This window comes from Callionymus lyra, chromosome 10, assembly GCF_982586985.1.
Source record: "Callionymus lyra chromosome 10, fCalLyr1.hap1.1, whole genome shotgun sequence".
In the NCBI taxonomy this organism is placed as follows: domain Eukaryota; kingdom Metazoa; phylum Chordata; class Actinopteri; order Syngnathiformes; family Callionymidae; genus Callionymus; species Callionymus lyra.
The window spans coordinates 20,015,164-20,040,166 of record NC_141827.1 but is presented as its reverse complement, the minus strand read 5'-3'; the positions used below and the strand labels follow the sequence as shown (position 1 = coordinate 20,040,166).

The window sequence follows — 25,003 nt, the reverse complement described above, 5'->3', positions numbered from 1 at the left end:
TCAGGACACAGCTGTCAACATTAGAAAACCCATTTCTGTACAAACAGGATGTTCATTAGTGAGACAGACAATTATTGGGAATTAAGGGAGCTAATGTGTGCGAGTGAATTCTAAATTGAGAAAGTACGTCACTGGTGACGGTCGCCAAGGAAGGAGACGAACTAGAGGAACGCTGAAGCATAATTTCTTTACAATTGAACTACTTTATTAATTTTATCAAGATATCATCTACTTGTTTGTGCTGCCGTGATATACATAAGATTAGAGAGAAGTGGACGATGGCGTTTGTCGATGATATAGTGATTTGTAGCAACAGTAAAAAAGGAGAAGATGGCGACAACAGAATAATGAATGCAAAGGATGAAGTAGGAAAGGTAGTAAACACTTTTGTTCAAGTGTCGTCGATAAATCCTCATGAAAGATGGCACAAATGATGTCGAAGAAGAGAGTGCAGGCAGAGTAGGAACGCCTATGATGGTATGAAAACAAATGTGGATAATAATATTACTGATGTAGTAGCTTCATGAAGCAGTGTCATTCATTTCAGAGTCCACTAGATGGCGGTCTCTGCACTATTTTTTACTTTCTTTTTAACTGCTCCAATAAAACACCTCTTAATTTCTAAACAGATGGCGCCACCTACTGACCTCTAAACAACATGACACTGTTTCATGAAGCTTCATAAGACCATCACTAAAGAATAGTGTTCGAAGTCACACTAAAAAAGGTCATAAAAGAATATACTACAAATTAGTCGCTGTAATAAGTAAGTAATACACAAAGAAACTTCTCTATTCATACATTGCAAAGACGTGTATGATGCAGAATAAAATAAAAACCTCAGACAAAATAAAGATCCAATAATAGGCCACGTCAAGATTCATGAATCCTTTATTCTCACAGAACATAACACAATTCATCCATAAGGCAACACAATACTGAATATACATACACTGGTCTCTATGTATAAAGCATTTCTGATGGTTTGTTGTTAATAATCCACTAACAACACGTCATTCTTCACTAAAACCAACTGTAAATAAATAGATCTGTATGTGCTGTAGAAGACATCTTTGTGTGAGCACATATTAACTTGTATGGATTTCCTTAATCTGCTTCACCAAAATCTGCAGTATCAGCTAAACAAGGAAAACATTAAAAAAAAAAAGAAGTCACAGGCAGCGTCGCATTATTGACGCGTTAGCCGTATACGTTACAAAACACTGACATCATCATTAGGTGCCGCCCAGTTGAGGTGACTATGGTTGGAAATATAGATTTTAAAAAGAAGATCCGACAACATACTCTTCGACGTTGCATGTTAGAAACACCCACGGTTACAAGCAAACTAAAGGTATCGAGCGGAAAAACACTTGTCATCGTCACGTCAATCATTTACAAAAATATACTTCTATGAATACAGTGGTTAATGAGATTCAACATTGAACAGGAAAGCTCGCTCTAAGCAGTAGTACCAACAGTAAAGTAACCGAGGACTGTTAGCTAATCCTCATAAGACCCGATTTTGGACAACTCTCATGAGAACAATGATAAAGTGTTTTATCTCAATTAAAGTAACGGGGCGTTGGGAATATTTAGAGATTCTGTGTTAGAAAAAACAACATTGTTTTTATCAGCACACAGTGGGATTGATTTTTATAAGTCATTTAGACAAGCATTTTCAGAACGGGAAAAGCAATTGGCTTTGGCTCCTGTACCTTGAGACACAGGTTAAAACAACAATTAAAGTAGTTAATCTCTGTTAAAGAGATTCAAGTCCAGGTTTTTTTTTTTAAACCTCACTTTGAAACATTCAAAAGACAAAGAAGAAAATTCACACGATACATTCATTAATAAGTGATAAGGCTCGGAGTACATTTAAATGACATCATGTGACACATAATCCGAAAAGAGCAAAAAGGATGCTAACGTTAATATTGATTTTTTTTCTTAAACTGACATGTGCTCAGTTCAGTTGTAGAGCCTGTGACAATCACGCCATCCTGCACACAAAAAAGGCGAAGGACACATCTCTCCAACACATTCACTTCATCGAGCGGGAATATTGACTCGCGCCAGGAGGATCATCAGCGTCTCGCATGTTCCGGCGTTAACAGCCCGACGGATCAAACACTTGAGAGCGAGAAGTAACGGCTCAATTTGCGACGGCGCACGACCGCCCGACGCCTCGCGGGCGTTCACGGATCCGCGAATCAATAATTCATTGAATATTTTTGGTTGTAATAAGAGCAAAACAAACATGGGGAAAGGAGAGGAAGACGGAGAGCGTGATCACACGAGATGAATTTCATTTCACGTGGAGAGACTCCCCTGAGCTCCCTGCGCCTCCGTTCGAAGAAGCGAGTCGAGTCAACACGTAGTGTATTATTAGAGCTGGAATGGAAAGCGGCTTCATTTTCGGTTGCCACGGAAACTGCTTCACAGCTTTTTTACAGCAAGAGTGTGAGAAATATTAGGGTCTGAGGGCTGAAATGGATTTGTACAAGCGGGCGCGTATCGGACAGAGATTAAGACAAACGAATGATCTGGTCCTGAACTCCGGCTCAGTACAATGATCTTTGACCCTCTGACGACCAAGAGAAGCACACGCACGGGTCCCATAGACGATCCATGCACACACTTATCCCCCACAAACACACAACTCAGCTGTAGTTGTAGGTGAAATTATAGGAACTGGGCTCCTTGGGCACGGGAGGCGGGGCTTCCGGGATAGTGATGTTCTCGAGGTCGAGGAGGCGGAGCTTCATCTCCATGCTGATGAGAGTGTCCAGGTCGCTGCGGGTCAGGTCGCTGCCCATCTCTCGGCCCAGCAGCGCACACAGCCCGTCCGTCCAGATGCAGTACTGGAAACACACACAAGTCATCGTTAGAACAGACTTCCTGTAGGTTCTGGGCCTGCCCGGTGGCTTCCACCTAATTGGATTTGACTAGCAAACATTACAATTTACCAACTGGTTACTGTGGTGGAGAAAGGTTGATATTTCTGATGAATCATTTACTCTGATGCTCAAGAAAGTGAGAATACTGAGCAAATATGTACAATTTCTGGCTAAAAGCATTCCCTTTCATCTATAATTAAGTCTACTTTTACAAGGAGATTAACACAAGAGAGCAACATATTCTAAAGCTGCTGATATTTTGTTAAATAATCAGCGTACAGTCATAATACAGTAGTATGCAGCACTTTCCTTTAAGTTCATAGTTACTTCACTCATTTTCTACTCACCCTCATGTCGACTAAGGGTTGGGATTATTTTCAGAGTAAACCGTTTCTTTTTAGAGTTATAGAAAAAATGTTTGTTCATTTTAATAGACACTGATAAAAGATAAAATCCTCTTTATCTTTCTCCCAAAAAGTACTCGAGGTAAATATTGTAAGTGTTTAGAGAGCACACACACACAGCGTCTACCGTCTACACTGTCATCTTTTTGGACGAAGATAAAGACAAAGAAAAGTGAGAGATAAGTCGCTTCATTTATATTGATTTATATTTTTGTCTATAACTTTAAAACGAAAAAGATTACTCTGAAAATAATCCTAACCCTTAGTCGACATGAGGGTGATTAGAAAATGGGTGAACTATCACTTTACACTTTAAAGCAGCAGAACTGTAACTTTGTTTATTGTTGTTTACCGGAAGGTAAAACTAGGACATAGAAGATTTAACAACACATTTAATTACACTTTAGTAACAGTGGAGGAAGCCAGAGAAAAACATGTTAAATAGAACTGAGAGTTGCTTTATAACAACAACAAAATGCATTGTTTTTGTTGCAAAAGTGATTATTTAATGTGTCGACATGCTTAGCACATGTTAGCTTGAACACACAAACTAGTCAAATGCTCAGAAAGGATTTGATTATATTATAGTAAAGTTCTTTTATTGAGTCTATTTAAATGTAAAGCAATTGGAGATTGGTTTGAGAGAAAATGGGTCAAGCAAAAAAAGAAAAAAAAATTAGGGCTTGGATATAGAAAAACAGAAAATGAAAAAATGTGTTTTTTGTAATGAATGCGTGATATTTTGGCAATAATTTGACCAAGAAACCCCAACCACAAAAAAAGAAGTAATATAAATCCAGAAATGCTCTTTATCAAATAGTAATTATAGTCTTACTTCAGCTGTAAAGTGTCTTGAGATAACTTTGTTATGATAAGACACTTTAAATAAAATTGAATTGAATTAAAGATTTTCTATTGTATTCACTTTGAAAGGCATTTTTAAATCCTACGTTTATTGGCATGTTGCTTACCTCGTACTTGCTAGGTGCAACAAAGTTCAGAGTCTCATCAGGATCGTAGAGGACAGAGAAGGCCAACTCCAGCACCTCCTGAAACACAAGACAGGTTTAGAGGAAAATAAACGTGAGAGGCGTTAAAGGAAACAATACCTTATTTTGCTTGAGTGCACTTTTTTCCTTCATATGAGGACAGTCCTTCCCCGTCACCACTGACTTGATGTCAGACACGGGTACTGAGCACGGATCGAGAGAAAACATAATCCAGTCAAAAAAAGTTGGACGGGTTGACAGAGGCGGCCGCGAGTCACAAATTGAAAGATTGAATCTGAAGTCTTACTCTTGTCACTGAGGAGCTCAAAAGGCACTTCACCCTGCGGTGACTCATCCAGGTCCCCATAGTGCAGCACTTTGTGATTCAGGGAGAGTCTGCAGAACCAGAACTTCTCTGCAAAAGAGGCCCGGACAGAGATGCTCTTGTTGGCAACGGCGCACCATTTAGTCGGGACGGGTCTTCTTACCTTGCCTCCGGCGGTTCCCCAGTTTGCGAAAGCAACTTCCTTCACACAAGCGATTGAGTCGCTGCTGCTTGATGAGCTCCAGGATCTCTGGCTGGATTCTCTCCCGCAGCTCACTGAGACAAGACACATGCTGCTGTTACAACTGACACTTCACCATCTTCTCACTCTTCTATAAGACATTATAATGGTGGACATTTATTAAAAACATATCATTTAATATCAGGGCCAAATGTGACCTTTGGACTCCAACTTTACCTGTTGTCGAGGAGAAAACAAGTCAAATCAAATCATATTTTAACAGACTTTCATTCTTACCATGATAGTGACATTTAGACCTGACAAGAATGGAACTCCTCTATTCTCTCCTCCACCCTCTTTCCGTTCAACCTGAGTCTCAATGTCAAAGCAGGTGTCTTCTCGCTGCTGTTGCTCATTTTGATCTGCTGCAACATGCTGATCTCTTCTCTTATGGAGTCGTATTTAAAAAGTAAATTGTCTTCAAATAACTACATAATTAAATTGATGAACATATCAACAACTGCCAACCCATTAATTACGATAATAATAATAATCACACATTAGAGACTCTATGACTTTACATACATTTGACATATTTAGGTTAAATCCTGTAAATATAACAACTGTTTTTATGCAACCTAAAGTGGAAATTATAAAGAGTATACAACTGATGATAATGTCGATTTTCATTTTCTAAAAAACAACTAGAAATTAAATTTTGTATTATTAAAATTAATTTATAGTTTAATTATAGTATTATATGTCCTCATTTTCAAATCAACTTTTAAGTATTTATAAACATGTATTTTAAGTTTATGATTTATAAAATAAATAAATATACAATTGAGCTTTTTTTGAGGGGGTCATTAAGCATTCTCCTTCCCTTTAATCAGTTTCCCCTCGTTTCCTTATTAGGTCAGTATTTTTCCATGATGTAACATTTTTTTGTGTGTCTTATGTTTTCTTGGCTTGACCGCCCCACAAATAAACATATGACGTGACCCCTTTAGAAATGTAAATACAGACTGAAGAAGAATAACAGAAGCACCATCAAAAAACACCTAAAATAGATCTCAGAATGTAAACAGTCTTGGCTACTCAGACTGACATGATTGGCGGAGACTGAAAGTCATCCTGGCTCATTCTCTCCGACTGCCGCAGACGCAGAATTTCAGAGTAGTTGAGGCCTCGGAGTTTGTTCTTGAGTTGGTCCAGCGACGACGGCTTCATCGCCAGAGCTCTGGTGATCTGCTCTCGCACCACCTGCATCACCTGCACAGAGATTTGATGGTTTGAAACAAAATGTTCAAATATATTTATACCTCAGGTGGTCATTGACTATTTCAATCTTAAAATGTTTCAGCTTTTAGTCACATGTTTGTGCATGGATCCCTCACTGAAGCACTCTTGTGTAATGTCCAGCAGGTTGCCAAGGCAACAGTCAAAAGAAAAGTAGTCATTTCAGTGTCTGGCTGACAAACCCAGGTTTGCACAGAGATTTTAATTTTTTTTTAAATAAACGCTGCTCGGTCCGGTTTGAATTGTAGCTGTAGTGCAACAAAAAGGTTTAAGTGACAATATTTAAGTCTACTTGGTTGTTAAGATGACTTAATGAACTGTTTAAATGTGATTTTCTTAATCTTTTTAGAATTTCTCACCAAATAAACTGTGGCAGGCAGTATTTTTACAAACTGTAATATATATTACATAGCATGTTTTAATGATGAAACTGTACCATCTCTTAACCCACTGTAGAAGCCAAATATTCAACAGGAAATGCCACAGATAAACAAATGAGAATACACTCTGTAACTGAAGTCCCCACCACGTAGTATAAACATGAACTGTGGTGTGGTCAGAAAATTCTAACTTCACACAGGGTTATATGATCACACACATCCTTTGAAATCACCCTTAACACCTTTTTATAATCCAGTGTGAGTAGGGTTAAAGTTTCACATAGATATAATATGAAATGTATATTGTAAATGTATATAAATGTATCTGAAAATAATAAATTCCATCCATATATTCCAAAGTAGGATCACAGAGGCAGCAGCAGGAACAAAGAGCCCTACTGTAGATCCCCACCTTAGAATGAACCTTGAGATCTCTCCCAAGGGTAAATACCATATAAAGGACATCCTTAAAATATGACTGGTCCACCGCAACAAGCTTCTCTCATGTGGCGACACAATGATCTATTTTGAGTCTTTCCCAGATGACTGGCTTCTGCAATTTAGCAACCCTGAATTAAAATCCCCTTCTTGACCCACTTTCTCACTAGATAAGCGCTCAAACTTTTTTACAATACTGCTCTTTGCTGATGCCTACTTTGATGACATCTACATGAGCATTTCAAATCCCGGCTGTGGATCGAGAATAATCCCCGGCGTCACTTGGACCAACATCATGCAGTTGTCCTTTGGATCTGCGGCTTTAAAAAAAAAAAAAAATCATCTATGAATTTCATGTTTTCCTGTCAAAACATCGCCACAGTGGATGAATCAGCCACAGCTCGAGGGCGCACAACAAAGAGCTCCGACACAGATCTTAAATTAAACACGCCGTTGAATCGAGGAGCGATTCATGTTTAATGTCCAGGAACGAGACCCGTGTGAATATGAATCCACCTTGTTGAAGTCCTCCGCAGTGGCTCTCATCTCCTTCCAGGTCTTGTTCAGCAGCTGGATGCAGACGCAGAAGAACTCCTCCCACGCTCGGTCATGGGTGAAGAACATGGGGTGGAAGTCGTTGCAGCCTTCGTTGGCTGCCGGGAGAAAACAAAAGAACATGATACAACAAACATAGAGGAACACACAGTCCTGCCGTTCTTAGCTTGAGCCACTTACGCAACTCTCCAACCTGGAGTATCTCACACAACATTCGGGTGAGCTCGATGGCACATCGACCGAACGGACATTCGTGTTTATCCTCACGGCTGCTGTTTTCTAAAACAATCTGTCAACGATAAAAGTGTCATTTATACACAAGAAACACTCCATTTATACCAATATTTAAATGTTTTTATCTGTTTGATTACATTTTATCATTTGCCCAATAACAAACAAAGTCATTATCTCCTTTAAAATAATCCTTTATGACAAAATCTATCAGATTATTTACATTGCGTGAAGTAGAACGTAAGGAAGGGTTTGAATGGCAGGGACAAACCAATTTAATGTCACATATAATACAAGATTTCACAGATTCTACCAGATTTTTTTTTTACAAAAATGTCTGCAAATTAGCATTTGTTTGATAAATAATTTCCCTGGTAACTGAAAGTAAGTTTTTATTTTATTTATAATTTAACTATATGCAGGTCAGCACCTCTACAAGTCATACTAGGGGTGTGAGGAAACTATTTATACAGCAATATATTACTATATTTTTGTGACGATGCATTATCGATATATTCGCACTATATCAATTTATCTGTTTTTGCCTTTAATCGTAGTTATTTTACGGTTTAATATTTTAATAAAGTGAATATTTGCCTGTTTGTCATAATTAAATATTTTATTTAACAGTGTTTTTCCTTTCTGTGTTGCAATTAAACATCTGGCCGCTTTTATTACAGGAACAATTCAATTCTGCAAGATCCCGGCGACGACTGAGGACGAGAGGATACAGTCGACTCCAGCCGCTCTCAACGTTGATGTTTGGACATATTTTGATTTTAAAACAAATGAAAGCCGTTACAATTTAGTCTAGAGTCATGTGGTCTGTACATTTTGTAACACCAGAGTCAAGTACTCAGACAATACTACAAATATATCCTTGTTACTACAGTATCCCAATTGAATGCATTGTTGCGTACATTAACGCCTGATACTTCCCATTACACCCCCCTCTGTAATAAGAAATAAAACTCACCCTAATGTAAGTGTCCTGGTGAGCTTTGGCCAAGTACAGCATATTGTCCAGCGCCAGCATCCCTGGAGGAGTCTGGGTAAAGTCCATCGCTGGGTTGATGTGGTTCTGGAATCCAAAAGATGAAATGAGTATCGATCATTAATTTTCAAAGTGTCTTCCGCAGTGACTCACGGTGAAGCCGAGCATCTTGTAATCTTTCGTGTACATGGCCTTTCTTTTCTCGGTGCCGGTGGGATCGTTCTCTCCGTCGAAGGCGATCCTGCGCAGCTCGAATATGACGTCTCTCTGCGTCTGAGCGGAGAACAGGCTCATAACCATGCTTCAACAACAGCAAAAGTTGAGATTTTTTACCTGGTCATTTGGGTCCATTTTGGTCATCATTCGCTCCTCCAACAGGTTGAAAGTCAGAACCTGCAGCACGTAGAGCTGATGTGCCATCTCTGCTTTGATCGGCCGATTTCCTCTTATTATATGCTGGAAAGTACATGTTTGGGTTATTATGGGATAGTGTAGCTAACAGCACAAGTCTCAAAACTCAAGACCCAGGGGCTCCGACTGCCTGCTAATTTTGTGTTGACGAAATACTTATATTTATCTTTAGAATTGTCGCTAAAGGGTTTTATGGTGACATACAAGGTTAACAGTTAGAACCTTCTTCTACAGAGATTTTAAGTATTTAAATATTTAAATTGAATATTTGTAATTATTTTCCAGGTAACTTGGAAAAAAAAAATCAACCCGCCTCGCTGAGTAATAATACTGCTATGGAACCTATCGGAGTAATACTAATGGGCCTCCTGGAGTAATACTAAGGAACCTCGCAGAGTAATACTATGGAGCCTCATTGAGTAATATTAATGGGCCTCGTGGAGTAATACTAAGGAACATCGCAGAGTAATATTATGGAGCCTCGTGGAGTAATACTAATAGGCCTCATGGAGTAATACTATGGAACTTTGCAGAGTGATACTATGGAGCCTCGTGGAGTAATACTAAGGAACCTCGCAGAGTAATATTATGGAGCCTCGTGGAGTAATACTAATAGGCCTCATGGAGTAATACTATGGAACTTTGCAGAGTGATACTATGGAGCCTCGTGGAGTAATACTAATAGGCCTCGTGGAGTAATACTAAGGAACCTCGCAGAGTAATATTATGGAGCCTCGTGGAGTAATACTAATATGCCTCGTGGAGTAATACTAAGGAACCTCGCAGAGTAATATTATGGAGCCTCGTGGAGTAATACTAATAGGCCTCGTGGAGTAATACTAAGGAACCTCGCAGAGTAATATTATGGAGCCTCGAGGAGAAATACTAATAGGCCTTGTGGAGTAATGCTAAGGAACCTTGCAGAGTAATATTATGGAGCCTCGTGGAGTAATACTAATGGGCCTCGCGGAGTAATACTAAGGAACCTCGCAGAGTAATATTATGGAGCCTCGTGGAGTAATACTAATAGGCCTCGTGGAGTAATACTAAGGAACCTCGCAGAGTAATATTATGGAGCCTCGTGGAGTAATACTAATAGCCTCGTGGAGTAATGCTAAGGAACCTCGCAGAGTAATATTATGGCGCCTCATGGAGTAATACTAATGGGCCTCGCGGAGTAATACTGTGGAACCTCGCATAGTAATACTATGGAGCCTCGCGGACAAATACTAGGGAACCACACGGATCAATACTATGGAGCATCACGGAGTAATACTATGAAAAAAGAGTAACAATGTGGTGACTTGAAGTGCAACCCTGGAGTTTAACATTTTGTGCTCTGTGTACAACATAACATCATTGTGAGCTGAGTAAGTATAACCACAATTACTACATAACGCTTATATGGTCCACAGTTGAATTTTGAAGAAATTAAAGGATTGCAAGTGTGCCTTGTTGTCCAACAAATACGGTAAATTAAGTTATTTGACTAATGTTATGCTGGCTATATTAAGTACTTATTCTACAAGAATAAGCAATTGTTGTCTGATACCTTCTGGAAGGGCTTTGCTGTAATTGCTTTAGGAGGTGTTTGAACAGAGACAGAACTTTTCATTTGTGTTAAAGCGTAACTGCGTGGAAACGGATACACACCAGTAACAAACATTGAGTACATGTAGAGAAAATTGTAAACATTGCGCCACAAGTCAGTACCGATCAACATTAAACCAATTGTTGAAATAAACAACACTACTGTCAATATGTTTTTTAGAGGCTGGTTATCAGTGATCAACCATCAGCTGTCAAAGCTCTTAGTCTTAACATCAGGCAGCTAAAGCCATCTCGGCCAAATATCCATTAGTGGAACTTTTATGCTGGATTTTTAAGCTACTTAAACATGTTTTTTGGAACCTTTCTCTCTAAAACATCAGATGTAAGTTCATTTAAGATCTCAGGGGCAGCGGATGACAGCATTAACTTTAACGTCTCACAAAGTGCTAGATACTCACATTAAGGATGATGGATCGTAAGTGTTTCTGCGCCAAAGTGCTCGCCATTTCCTGCGAGTACAGAAATAAACCCGTCAGTCTAACATCAGATGGATTTATTCAATTAAACCGCAGGCAGAAAATAGAATGACCCTCTGAACTTTAGATAAGAGAACACTCAAATATAGCTCTAACGCGTCTCTGGAACCTTCGCTCCTCAACACCTTTGTCCAATTTCTTAAGAGGGATCTAACTGGAATCTTGTGGAAGGGAGATGTGTTAGCTCCAGGTACACAACAAAGCAACAACTAAAAAGGTAAGACTGTGGGGTGAGGAGCCGATGTGAGATGCTGAGGGGTGTGTACTCACAGTGAGGGGCTGCTCCAGTGGGTTAGTATACTCTTCCTACAGGGGGGAGGGGAGGACGGGGGGGGCAAGGATGGAACGGTAAAAGCGCACACATGGCCCATGAGATACATAGATCACACAACGCATGCAATCAGAACATGAATATTTGGAACACAGACACGCATTTCACAAACACACCGACTTGTTTTGAGACACTTTGGAACGACGACACAAGTCTTTAAGCACAAAAAAGCAATTCATGATCGGAATATCAAGGTTCGTCAAAACGTTTAGTCGAGAGAAACTGAACAGTTGCTCTTTTTCTTTATTCTTTGCATATCCCAAGTCATACATTAACCCTTTCTTTATGTCTTTATTGAGACTGAAATACACAAAATAAACCAGTTTTTATTGGATTCGTTTTAAAAAGGGACAGTATTACTATATTAGTCATTTACTTTTGTTTCCAGGATTTTTAACCTTTATTGAAACTGTCCAAGAATCACCAAAGATAATAATAATGGAGACCAGCAGGATCACCAATTAAATGTTCTTAAATCATAGACAACATAATGGATGTAAATAGCAAAAATATATCCAAATGAAGACAAATTTGAAGAAGTTACTAAATGATGTTTGGATTTTCCATCTGTGAAATGTTATAATTTAGAGTTAAATTTAGCCTAAAAAGGTAATTGTATGCTTTAATTTCTGATACTAACCTCTACCTCGTCCTGCCTGCAGGGTTCCTACAGATTATGACGAGTTAAAAGCAAATTGAAATTACATTTATGACCAACTGGACATTAATGTCTTAGGTTTCGGGACAATTTTACCAAAATGTTTAATTTAAACTTAAAATGAAATGATGTTTATCTACTGTGTGTTAGTTCTAATATAGTGACAGTGTGTAAATCTGTAAAAATAAATTATAATAAATAAAGGTTTTCAGATATTTTGAGATTTGAAACCAAAATCTTACTAGTTTGTTACATTTTAAAGACTTACGACTGATTAAAGGTAAGATTTTAGATTCATCAACTTAATGCCTTTTAAAACTTTAACCCTTTCTTTGCTTGCTGAATATTGCTTGGAGACTTTCTGGGTGCCACAAAAAATGTGTTATTTGGTTTGTTATTTAACATTAAATCAGCTTAATAAAACAATATTTAACTGCTAATGATATTATATCTGTGTAAAGTAAATACTTGAAACCATTAAGATGCTTTTAGGAAATTCCCTTCATGGAGCAAATTATATTTTCTCCTCGACTGTGTCAATAAATAGAAGGGAAGATAAATTATTATACAGTGAAAAAGAGAGGAAGCCATTAACTGTGGCTGACTTCATTTAAGATGTGTTAAACAAAAATCCAATAAATAAAAGGAGGACAGATATACTGTATATTACATATGTAATTTAATATTACAATGATGATCCCTATGTAAAAAATGTCCAGTACCAATATTGCGCCAATAGAAAGCAGGATTGAAGAGTCTCAATTAATGTTGTTAGAGATAAAAAGAAAAAATGTTTTAATGCATGTGAAACTTCCACTTTTCAGTGCGCATATTGGCGGTGCAATGAGTGTGCGAACTTGACAGAAGAGTGAGAGCTATTCTGAGCGAGCGTGTCACAGCGATGCCTATCAGAAAGTCATTAAAGCTGGCAGACACACGGCGACTTATCAACGTCTGATGAAACTAATCGGGCGGCTATGAAAAATGTCAGTCATGGGTCGACGTGTTCTGGCTTGGTTTTGGGATGGCAGCTTATCATTCGGATTGGGTTCCGACTCGTGAACTGACCTGACGTCTGTCCTCCGGCGCCTTCAGGAAAAGAGCATTAATGAGGGCGATGGCGTAAGTCTGGATCTCCTGGTTGGACCTGGAGGAGCATCAAGCATCATAACAACCAGTTAGAAGCAGCTTGTTCCGGTAAAACTTGAACAAATCTTATCTTACAATTAAATTACGTTATATTGTAAACAGGCTAAAAATAGTCGATGGGAGATTCCCTAGATTATTTTAAGATTCTCTAATAGTTGGTCTCAATATATATATATATATATTTATATATATATATACACTGTATATATTTAAACTTCCCTGCACTTGCTTAATATAAATCAAAGCAATTCTACTTCTCTTATAAGCATCTGCACTCTCTTATCCTTCCGACATCCCTAAAGCACATATTTTATTGAAGCTGCACAACTATTTGTCTTCCTTTAACTACCTTTGAGCCTTAAAGGCAACATCGTTTCATTCGTTTGACGGTTCTCGGATCTAAATTACAGATAGTATTGGGTCGGTTTGCAACGTTCGGGCTTGTTTGAGAGAAGCTACTTGATTTCTAGCACCTAATAAACAACTGAAGGATGGTTGTTTTCATTGCGAGCGAACGTCTCTGATTATAGCTCACGGCAGCATCTGTGTCACTTCTCAGCGTGAAAAGAAGATCAAATACATCCATATTTCAGACATCAAGGTCGCCATCTCGACCAAGTGATAACGCCTGTGATTTGACGCTGTTGACAAGATGAATTGGATTTCGATGAGTACCGTGGAACTCTCACCTCACACACGGAAGAGGAAACGGAAATTAATTCACAGATTCACTTCAGTTTAGGAGCATTTCTTTTGGAATCTTGTGTTTACCAAAATGATTAATTGTTTGTCTCTCTTGTCATTACACTGATGTGATACTCCTTATTTCCTATTTATGTGCTTGGGTTTTTCTAAAAGTTTGACGTATCGAAAACCTCATAAATGCCATTTTATTACTGACAAATATTGTGGGGTTTTTTTTGTGATGGTCTGATGAAGCTTCATGAAGCAGTTATGTGATGTTTTATTAGAACCGTTTTTTAAAACAAAGGATAATAGTGCAAAGACTGCCATCTAGTGGACTCTGAAAATAATGACACTGTTTCATGAAGATTCATCAGATTTCATCACTATTATTTTTTCAGTTTTGGTTTGCCGATTTTAGGAGCCAGCGGCGAGACGAGACTTTTTTTTTCTACAAGCACTTCTGTTATTAATTTTGAACTGTAATTGTTTTTTATACATCTTCTAAGTACTGAATAGTTATTTATATCAGCAATAAAGGCGGTGCCTGCATCATTTCTGCAAAAATCTAATCTTACTTAGTATCGACCAAATTTGAGATCTAAATCTTTGCGTTATCACTGGGTCAAGGTGACCCAAAACGCCCAAAAACAAATGTGTGTTCACCTTGACCCTGAGACAACACAAGGGTTAAACAAGCATAATCCTAACTTTGACAAACAATAAAGACATAATTTACTTAACAGTAGTCAAAATAGTGCATGTTAAATTAATGTAAATTATTAATGGTGTACAAATATTATTGTATGTTCATTATCAATGATGTTGATGATATAGTGATTTGCAGTCAAAGTAAGGAGGTGTAGGAGTTAAGAAAGTAGAGGAAAACTGAAAATTAAAGACAAGTTTTTACATCAAGCTGTCATCCAAGCATATTCTTTCTTTTTCAGTCAGGTTTCAGCTGGCTAAATGTCAGAATTTCAGTCCGAGTTAGTAATGGCAATTGTAAATTTAGTTTGAGTCTAGTGCAGTTTAGTTTTAGCAAAAGTAACATTCTATTATCACCATCAATATTTGTACATTATGAGTTGACTGGAGCCTTTAAAATGACTCCTAAAAGAAAGGTATTGATCTTGGTTTAACCATTAAACGTCTTTTAATTAAAAAAAGTCTAAAGTCTTTTTCTATTTTAAACAAACACACCAGACTCTCGGGAGTCAATGTGATGTGAGAGGTTTTACTTCATTTTAAACTCTACCATTTTTTCTTCTCCTCTGACTTTTGTAAAAATCAAGGACATTTTTGAACTTTTAAAAATTTTGTAAACAATATTTACAAGCATTTACGTTGTCTCTTGGCTTGTTTTCCTCACATAATAAAGCTGTGTTAACAGCAAAAGTGTATCATAGTTTTTGGTCAACAAAAGCTACACTATTGTAGAGATAGAGAGAATAGTGCAGGTATGAAGAAGAGAGTGCAGACAGGGTGGACATGGAACTTCTTGTACAATTACTTGAACTACTGAACAGTTTCCAAAGCTCATCTACTGATGACTAAAGTTTAGTTTTTACTAAAGAATGAAAAACACATCGACATCATCAACCCCAGAAAACCCCGCAACAGCAGACTGCAGAAAGCATCTGTGCATGTGTGTGTGCTCACACTTGCAGGTGCCCGATGAGTTGTCCCACGGTGATCTCCTGCGCCACCCGGTGGTAGAGGCTGTGGCTGTTGAGCACCATGCTCTCCAGGATGGCCAGAGAGCGCTGCAGGATGGACACGTCCACCATCGGCTGGTTGACGTAACCCGCGATCTGAGCGAGGAAGAGGAAGAGAATCTCACCCACCGATTTATAACACGATACGTTTTTCTTCTTTTATAGCTACACAAGTGTTTGGAGAAACATTCACACATTATTCTCCGTTGCCAAGTAACAACACCCACTTGTTTCCGACATAATGGGAGGATAGACACTGTGAAATAAGGGCAGGAAAAGTTTTGTTCGGAATAGTTTGGAGAGCTACCTGCTTGATGAAGGAGAGAGAGATCAGATCCCAGGACACAATCCCATGATCCATTAGCTCTAGGAAGGCTGTGAGGGTGAACGCCAGCATTTCCCCAAAACTAAAGGAGAGAAAAATTGCACTTGTACTATTCGTTTTTTCCCCCAACAAAATGAAAATGATTTTATTATCATATCATTATAAAAATAGATATATTCATACATAACAAATTATATTTAAAATAAATCTCACTGAGTTCCGCTCTCAACAAGACGGGCCAGAGTTCCAATCCCTTCCATGTTGATGAATTCGGTGGCAAAGGTAGGGTCGGCCGACAGCTTGGCCAGCTCCTTCAGAGCCTCGAGGCGAGCGTCGATACCGTGGGACTGGATCCTCTCCAGGAGCTGACGGGCAGCTCGACCCTGTGACAGAGACGCAGGTCGATGAACGCCGCGAACCAGCCGGAGGCAGATTGTTAATGATGTGTGAAATGCTCATTCACCCGCAATCACTTTCAGTTTGATACCTTTCCGGGTGTTTCATTGAAACAGTAAGTAAGTAATATTTATTTGTATCAAGTTTGTGAGAAATGATTGATTCACCAATAAATCTTTTTTCCCAATAATGTATAACTGTATATTAACAAAACTACATAGTTTTTTGCTCTCAAATTTTTATGATAGTTTTATATTTTAAGTTATCATTTTTAAGTGTTTGTAGAAAATAAAATATTTCGATTTTTTTTGTTGTTGTTGCAACATTTAGAGCAGTATTTTTGTTGCAATTAAACATCCGTCCACTAGATGGCAGTTCGTTACATCCTTCGCAGCTAAAGGAACAATAAAATCCCACGCAGATCCAGGCGATGACTGAGGACGAGGGGATACAGTCGACACCAGCGACTTTCAAAGCTCATGTTTGGACATATTATTCAAAACAACTGTCCGTAAATTCTGCTACATCAGACAATACTTCAAATATACCCTTGTTCTTACATTATTGCAATATAATGCATCGTTGCCACAGTATCGTAAGATAGTAGTTATAATTTGACATTCGAGTTTGCATAAAATTGTTATTTGAGGGTTCTATTGAAAGTTTTTTTCCCCATAAAAACTGTAATAACGAGGCTATTAAATGCAGGATATTTAAAATGTACTTTTAATGCTAATAACAATGGAAAGGACAAACTTAAAGGATATTTTACAACAATCTCACGGCTATTAAATATAAATAAATAACAACCACCTGCGCAGAAGTGTTATAAATCAATAGTAAGTAACTTCATTAAAACAGATCTCAATTGTAAATTCCAGAAGTGACTCACCGGGGAAATAGCCAATCGTAAGATGGTTCCATTCTTTATTTCTCCACGACCCTGAAAGAGATTCACTTTAATGTAACAGTGGATTCATACCTCGAGCAAAAAACTCTCGAGTGAAAACCTCACCTGCTCCGTGATGTACAACTGAGGACCGTCAGCGTAACGCAGGGCGAACTGCTCGGAGCCGGACAAAGACCACCTGAAAAAAAAACGGTGAGTTTGCTTGTGTTGTTAACATGGACTCAAAATGAACATTGTTGTGAAGGGAAAGACAGAAGAAAGGGTCCTGCAGCTGTATTTACACAAGTGGGAAATTGAGAGATCGTCCAGGAGAATATTATCGAGTAGGCGTTCAGCAAAACTGTGCTCATGGGAGGAGAACCCAGAGCTGAGAGGAGGACGGACGGTTACAGAATCCAACCTAAAATAAAAGTCATTAGAAAATAAACAGACGCGCTGCTGTCGAGCCCCGCAGAGCGATTAAACTTTAATTACCAGACTGCGACGGCCTCTCTACGACTCGGCTGTTGTTTTGACGCCGGAGTGACTCATCGCCGAGCGCCGACAGAAATTAGCTTTTCTAATTAACTTACAGATTGTTCGTCCAAAACCGTGTCACGCGTATTGTTGCGCGATTCCTGCTCTCGTGCTCATTCCAGCTGTCAACGTTCACACGTGTTCACCTGTTGTTCAATCTTATGTTGATTCACACGTGTTTTTTCTCTCAGTCTAGGCTGTGGAATGACATGTGTTTTCCATAAGTCAGCTGTTAGACAGCAACTCTTCCTCACAAGTTTAAGGGAGAAGAAATAGGAAAGCAAGAAAGTCTGAAATGTCCCTTTAAAAACAGCTGCTATTCAGGAATGCGGAGGGTTTTTATGAGCCGGTGGGGAGAATCGATCCACCTGGTCGGATCATTGAGCTGTGAAGTCCTCTGAGCTGGCGTGCTTTACCACGTGGAACCTCCTCTGTTCAAGCGCCATCACATGTGTTCAGCCATCAGGAACCCGGACTCACTCAAAACTTTAAATCACTTCCTCAAAACCCACCCGTTTAAAGACGCATTCTTGTTATTGTCTTTTTGTACTTAAGTCATGACCTTTGTTTGTAAAGTCTGAATGTGATGTATAATCGTTTTTTTTATTTTTCTTGGATCATTTAGAAATACTTATTTTGGATCTTTTCAATTCTGGCAACCTCAGCATGTCCACCTTTTGACTCTTCTAACCTTCCCCACTCTCTAAACATACAAGCAACCATTTTTATTTTTTCACTTCACTTTCCATCACTGCCAGGAAATACTTGGAACAGTTCACTCCCACATCTTCCTCCTTTTTCTTTTTTTTATTTTATCTTTAATCACATTTACGATAACAATTTACAAATAAAATATTACATATTACACAAAAGTAAAGAAAACACAATCATGTGAAACAAAGGAACTGAATTCCAAAGATGGTTAAAAACTCGAAACATCTTAACTGAATTGTCTCTTTTCCCTTTTTATCAGAGCCTATTTAGTGTATTTAGTGATGGTCTGATGAAGCTTCATGAAGCAGTGTCATGTTGTTTAGAGGTCAGTAGGTGGCGCCATCAGTTTAAAAATCATGTGATGTTTCATTAGAACCGTAAACAAAGGAAAACAGTACAGACATCGCCATCTAGTGGACTCTGAAAATAATGACACTGCTTCATGAAGCTTCATCAGAACATCACTAGTTATATTTAAGATGATTGAGGTCATTAAGAGAGCTGAGAAGGTGTGACTCAAGGCTGGTCAAGACAGGTAAAGTTGGAGGACATGCTGTGACAATTTCTGATCAAAATAACCAAAGAAGAAGAAATAAAAATTGAAGGAAATTAAATTGAATTAAATGTGAAAAATGAACAATATTCTTTGGGATTCAAAATGATTACTTACCCATCACAAACTTCACGGATGATGGAGGTCAGAGGTCTTTTCTAAAAAAAAAAAAAAAATGGGAAGTGAGTCGATGAAAACTTTTGTCAAACATAAGTTTCATGATGGGTTGCAGTACCTGGTCCATCTCTATGAGCTGAGCGTTCGCACCCGGCCACTCTATCGCCACCTTCACGATGTCAGCAGGGGGCGGCATGGTGTCTCACTGTAGACGACACAAATGATATTAATGGATACACAACAAACACGTGTATAGATTTTTTTTATGTACACGTCCTGTGGAACAGTAACAAAAGTATGGGTGTAAAAGCCCCTTAATAATAATAATACAAATAGCAATAACAACAGACTACTGTACCTGAAAATGAGATGGTGTCTGGTAACACAATGTGAGTTGTGTAGTAGTTTTTCACTCCGTCGATGCTTCTGTCAACACAAAACATATTGCTCGTATTAAAACAATTCAAGGATGTATCTTTTTAAAAGGTTAAAAAACAAACAAATTCAAGACATAACACTGATGTTGCTTAATATTCACTTATTAACAAAATACTGTGTGCGATGCATCGTTTGATCTTAAATAAAGAAAAAAACTAATTAGCTCTAGTCATAAAGTCATAGACTCTACGTGGCTGAATTCATTGAAATAAATATTTACAAATTCCGCCATATTTGTTATGTTGCTGGAGCAGGACTTCAATCTGTTAGTTGTAAATAAAGCCAATAGATTTAATTTCTTGTTCATGATCTTTAAATACATTCACTTCATGTATGGTCATCAGATAATGAAATTGATTTTGAAGACAAAGTGTAATAACAGTTTTTTTAGTAAGCAAATATTTGACAGTCATTTATTAAGAAAAGAAAATAATCTTGTTATTTCTTCGCAATCTGAAATCTATTCGTTTATTTTTCACAATAATACGGACACTCCTTATTAAAGATGATTCTCTTTTTTGTCGTGTTACAAATTCATCACAATGGGTAAGAATATTTCATCACTGGATAAAATAATACAATTTTACAGCAGTAGGTATTATTACAAAAAAATAATTTGAAGGACATATTTTTAATAATCTGCAGGATTACTGTACAATTGAAAGACATGCACAACGTTTTTTATGTTTCCTTCTTTTGTTCAATTGTAAGGTTTTTATCTGCAAATTAAAAAGGAGTCGATACAATTTACGATAATTCATTTTTTGGTTTGTTTAACATTAGATTTTTATACAACAGAATCATATTCCTTGTGATTTGAACAGTGAGTGTTACATTTGTGGATCAGCCTGATTATTTGTTTTTATACAAAAATAAAACAAATCAGAGTCAAAATTAAATAATAAAAAAAAAAGAAAGGTTGAAGTGAGCGATTTATCATTTTCATGTAATTGCCTTCATCACTCAGGAGCGCCGGCTATTATTTGGAACAATAGAAAATCAAAGCTTATCTAAATCACTCAGAGTAGGTGGGATTAAAAGGTGAGTTCATTTAAATGCATTCAATTATAGAAACCAAACGTATCCAGAGAAATTGGTGAATTGAATAATTGTGTGTTTGTCTGCTGCTCTAAATCACTTTGATAAACGTCCACATAATGGAGGCGGAAAGAAACAACGGCCAGAGTCTCGCACAGCTGTGAAGCTCCTGCGGAGACAGAACCTGCCACATTAATACGTGTCAAAGAACATGAAATCACCGACTGGAGGTGCAAAATGACTGTTTAGCCATCTGCTCAGGGTTAATAAGTGCCAGGCTTATTTACCAGGCTGCCATAAAAGTGTGATATTTAACTACACCTCTGCACAGAACACGGGAATTGCTTTGGGAATTACAAGGGAAACAAGAGTCTGTAGCAACAGAGTGATGTGTGAATCAGTAATATGATTCATGGACGAGGAACCTCTACACAGCATGTATTGGGAGAAAAGTCTTCAGCACCGGTGGATCGTGTTGAGAAAGGAATCCGTGAGGAAAATAAGCCAGTGCTTCAACAATGGAGGCAAAGAAAACCGATTTTTCTCTCTGAGAGGACAAAACAATTTCCCCCGGTCAATTTCACAGCTGTTGTGCGAGCCGACGGTTGACCTTTCCACTCCGAGCCGTGAGTCATGATGGAGCGATGAAGGTGTCATCATTTTCTCTATGACCTTGTCTACCTGGTGGGTTTCATGCACCAAGGACAGAATATAGCTGCAGATCTTTCAAACTCAAACTGCATGATGTCATCAGAGCTAAAATCACTTTATATATTTACTTTTGCTGACAGTGAACTACTTTGATGATCAACTAATGTGTTGATTTAAGTATCTTAAATAGATGTTGGACATCTATTGTATCATCAGTATGTGTCCGTTTGTACAAAACTCTCTTTTCATTTAAATATTTACATTAGAAAATGTGCTTAAGCCCCGCCCACTGAAAACACTATTTGGAGAGGAAATCTAGTTTACCATAACCACACCCACTCTGCTGTGATTGGTCAGACATCAAGGTTTGTCACCGCAGGTCTCAACCTCCAAGGGACTCGTTGTATAAACAAAGCGGGGTGTGATTACAGCTGGCTGGAGGAGGAGTTAAGGCCCCTTATTGCGTCATAATGGACTCCACTCTCGTAACCTCTCTTTCGCCGAGATTTCAGACGGGGGAGAACTTTAGTAATAACTTCAAGTATAGAGACGCATATTGTTGCTCATGTTCAGTAATTAAATGATTTATTTTAAGATGAGGCCATGCAAGACTCAATATGAACAGCCATGATACTGAAATTGGCTCTTCTTCACACGCTAAAGTAAAAGCCTGGTCTTTCACTTCAACAAGTTCTATTACTGAGTATAAAAAGAAAATATAGCAAAATACATTAATATTTTTAAGGCAAAAAAAAAATATCTAATTTTAAGACCAAAGATTATTCTTATTCCCTTATTTGGGTCACAGTGAACAGAGCTTGTCCCTGCTGCTTTGGTTGAGACCCCATAAATAAATATTTCAAGGTAAATTTCACTAATTAAACTGTTTAACAGTACATCACGATTTTACCCATGTTATTTTACTGCATGTCATTTATTCTAGCACTTTGATTAGATTGTACCGGGGTTTCTTTTTCATTTGACCTTGATGAGAACACCATGTTCATCCGTCAAAGCTTCCGATTATAAAACGTGAATATAAAGTTGCTGTTCCTCATTCTGATCTTTCAGGGGCACATTTTCTGTGAAATGCTATTTTAAAACCAGTGACTCTGATGTTTCCAAGTAATGATATTGGCCGTCGTGACTCTAGAGCTTTGCAGCAACTGCTTACAGATTAAACGTGCACTGGAATACAAACATAAATTTATCTTTGTTCTTAAATGTAAAAAAAATAGATCCTCCTCTGTGGCTTTTAGGTTTTTCAGGCAAAGGCTTGTAAATAAAATTTACCAAGTTTAAGTTTTTGAAAGTTGCTTTTTATCTATCTATTATTATTATTATATAGGGGTTCGTATTTGCAAGAATCTGGCTAAACGTTATGTATCATGATACAGAAGCAACATACTGGACATTTATATACTGTAAGAACAACAATATATTTGTAGTATTGCTACTGTAGCAGTTTTGTATTTACATCATACAAATTTACAGACTCTTGACTGCTTGCATTTGTTTTGAAACCAAAATATGTCCAAGAATCTTTTAAAAGCTTCTGGAATTTACTGTATCCTCTCATTCTCAGTCTTTGCCATAATCTGGCAGAACTTCGTTGTTCATTTAGCTGCGGAGGATGTTATCACTGCTGCCATCTAGCGGGCAGAAGTTGAATCGCAACACGCAAATAAACAAAACTGTGAATATATGCAAATTCAAAAATATAAATATGTTAATTTAAACAGATGTGTTGTTGAAGTATAGACCATCAAAGAACTATGATAAAACATAATAATAGAAATAAATTAATTGGGAAATAAAAATAACTACTGCTGTGCTAAAAATCAATACAATATCTTGGTATCAATATTTTCTTACACCGCTATAAACTTACTGGTCATTATAACTCGCTGGTTTTTACATTTCGTACGAAAGAATAAAACATCTCGACTGTAAAGTTGACAAGTTTGGAGATCTTTTAATGGGGAAAAGTTGTTTACTTGACAGTAAACTAAAATGTTTTGTTTCTTTAGTTCTAAGTCCATAACGTTTTAGTCAAATATGAACTGTACCATTGTTTTAAAAAAGTTACAGGTGCGATGCACACAAGTTTAAAAAACGTATTGTTTGAATTGTTCTGGTTAAAATGTACTTTCTTTGTCTGTCAGGAGTGTTTTGTCTGCGTTGAGTCTGAAGAGAAGCTCATTCTTCAATGGACTACACGCTGTGGTAGCTTAGCAACAGGAGTTTCGCCGCTTTAGCATGTAAAAGAAACACCGCAGCGCCCTGGGACACCGTTGGGTTTTCCCACCACATTCCCAACAGCCACCATTTATCCAGCAAGTTTGTGGTTCCAGTCCTGATTCCATCGAAAATAAAATAACTTTTCGTGAAGCTAATGCAGCTACTTAGCTGCTTAGGACGTGCAGAAGCAGCGCCCCCTGTGGCTGCTCGTGAATAAACAAGTGGTGGATTGTAAAAAAGAGACACATTTTTCATCTTTGGGAAAAACGCAGAAGTAAAAATTACATTTATAGATTCTCTTTTTTACGAGTTATTGACCCGTTCTTGCGGTTGGCATTGTCAGAATCTCATCTGGTTAGATCCAAAAACTGTTTTATTTTTTTTAACCAAGCGATTTATTTATCATCGATTTCTTACGCACAGATCTTATATGTTAAAATAGATCACAATAGTGAAGCAGAGGTTAAAAAAAAGGAACCGTTTCAAGACACGAACTCACTCGTTGGATCCGCCGAGATTTCTCAAAATCCGCTCCAACTATCCAGTGTCTCCTCCATTGCAGTCCTGCAGCAGATGTCTGGCTCGGCTGGTCGCTGGTGTTCGCTCGCCCCGCGGCCAGAACATCGATGGAAGCCTCCGGGTTTGAGGAGGGTTTGTTGCGATGAGGGTTCCACGCCTTCTAGGGCGGGACGCAGTAAAAATGTCACCGGCTGTGGTCCTCCATGTGTGGACACTGACGTGCTGCTGGAAACAGTCTTGCTGGTCCTGCGAGGAGGAAGCGCTGCAGCGTCTGCGCCTGCGCACAAACCACCGCTGGCTCTTCCATCCTAAGATTTGAATTAAGGAGTTGTTGTTTTTTTTTATAAGAAAACGAACTAAAGTATCACACGACCTTTTGTCTTGTCTGATCCAGTTAATAAGATCACCAAAAAAAAACTGTTGTGAATGACTTTGTAGTTTTTATTAATTATAATTATAATACATTTATTTTAGGGAATAAGAAAATATTTGTACACCGATATATCATGATACGCTTTTCACAAAATCGTAATTTTTTTTTCTTCCTTCAAATCCTTTATTATTTTTTATTAAAGTTCCATAGTGGAATAAAAAATGTTTTTTATAATAATTGCGCAATAAACTATTCACTGTATGTCATGTTGTTTGGAGGCCAGTAGGTGGCGCCATCAGTTAAATTAAGTGATGTTTTATTACAACAGTTTTGATCCAATAATGACCCTGCTTCATGAAGCTTCAGTCTGACCATCACTGCCTCTCAGCAGCTGAAGGAACAATTAAAATCCCTCGAGATCCAGGTGATGACTGAGGACGAGAGGATACAGTCGACTCCAGCAGCTTTAAAAGGTGAC

At 38.0% G+C, this 25,003-nt stretch overlaps 1 protein-coding gene across 4 annotated transcripts; it reads right to left on the bottom strand.

Annotated features, from left to right (window-relative positions):
- Positions 1-873: 873 nt before the first annotated feature.
- elmo2 (engulfment and cell motility 2) lies at positions 874-24,400 on the bottom strand. 4 transcript variants are annotated; one of them, XM_087800061.1, is made up of 23 exons: positions 24,133-24,400; positions 19,624-19,691; positions 19,384-19,470; positions 19,266-19,306; positions 17,471-17,543; positions 17,348-17,398; positions 16,273-16,442; positions 16,042-16,141; positions 15,679-15,830; positions 13,252-13,330; positions 11,465-11,500; positions 11,117-11,167; positions 9,030-9,152; positions 8,850-8,969; positions 8,679-8,783; positions 7,652-7,760; positions 7,433-7,569; positions 5,908-6,071; positions 4,782-4,894; positions 4,601-4,708; positions 4,414-4,496; positions 4,276-4,353; positions 874-2,864 (listed from the first exon to the last, which is right to left on the bottom strand). In XM_087800061.1, exons 3-23 carry the CDS (start codon positions 19,459-19,461, stop codon positions 2,664-2,666), a joined length of 2,172 nt encoding a protein of 723 aa, XP_087656187.1. In that variant the 5' UTR covers positions 19,462-19,470; positions 19,624-19,691; positions 24,133-24,400; the 3' UTR covers positions 874-2,663. The 4 variants fall into 4 exon arrangements, with proteins under 4 accessions (XP_087656187.1, XP_087656188.1, XP_087656189.1 ...); XM_087800062.1 differs by having other exon boundaries at positions 15,685-15,830; XM_087800063.1 differs by lacking the exon at positions 11,465-11,500.
- Between the last annotated feature and the right edge of the window lie 603 nt (positions 24,401-25,003).

Bases quoted from the DNA above. Each gene is read 5' to 3' on its own strand.
- elmo2 (XM_087800061.1), bottom strand. From the start codon at position 19,461: ATGCCGCCCCCTGCTGACATCGTGAAGGTGGCGATAGAGTGGCCGGGT. The intron at 16,443-17,347 runs GTGAGTCACTTC...TCTCTGTCACAG, and splicing joins TACGATTGGCTATTTCCCCG to GGTCGAGCTGCCCGTCAGCT. The intron at 16,142-16,272 runs GTGAGATTTATT...TCTCTCCTTTAG, and splicing joins CTTGTTGAGAGCGGAACTCA to TTTTGGGGAAATGCTGGCGT.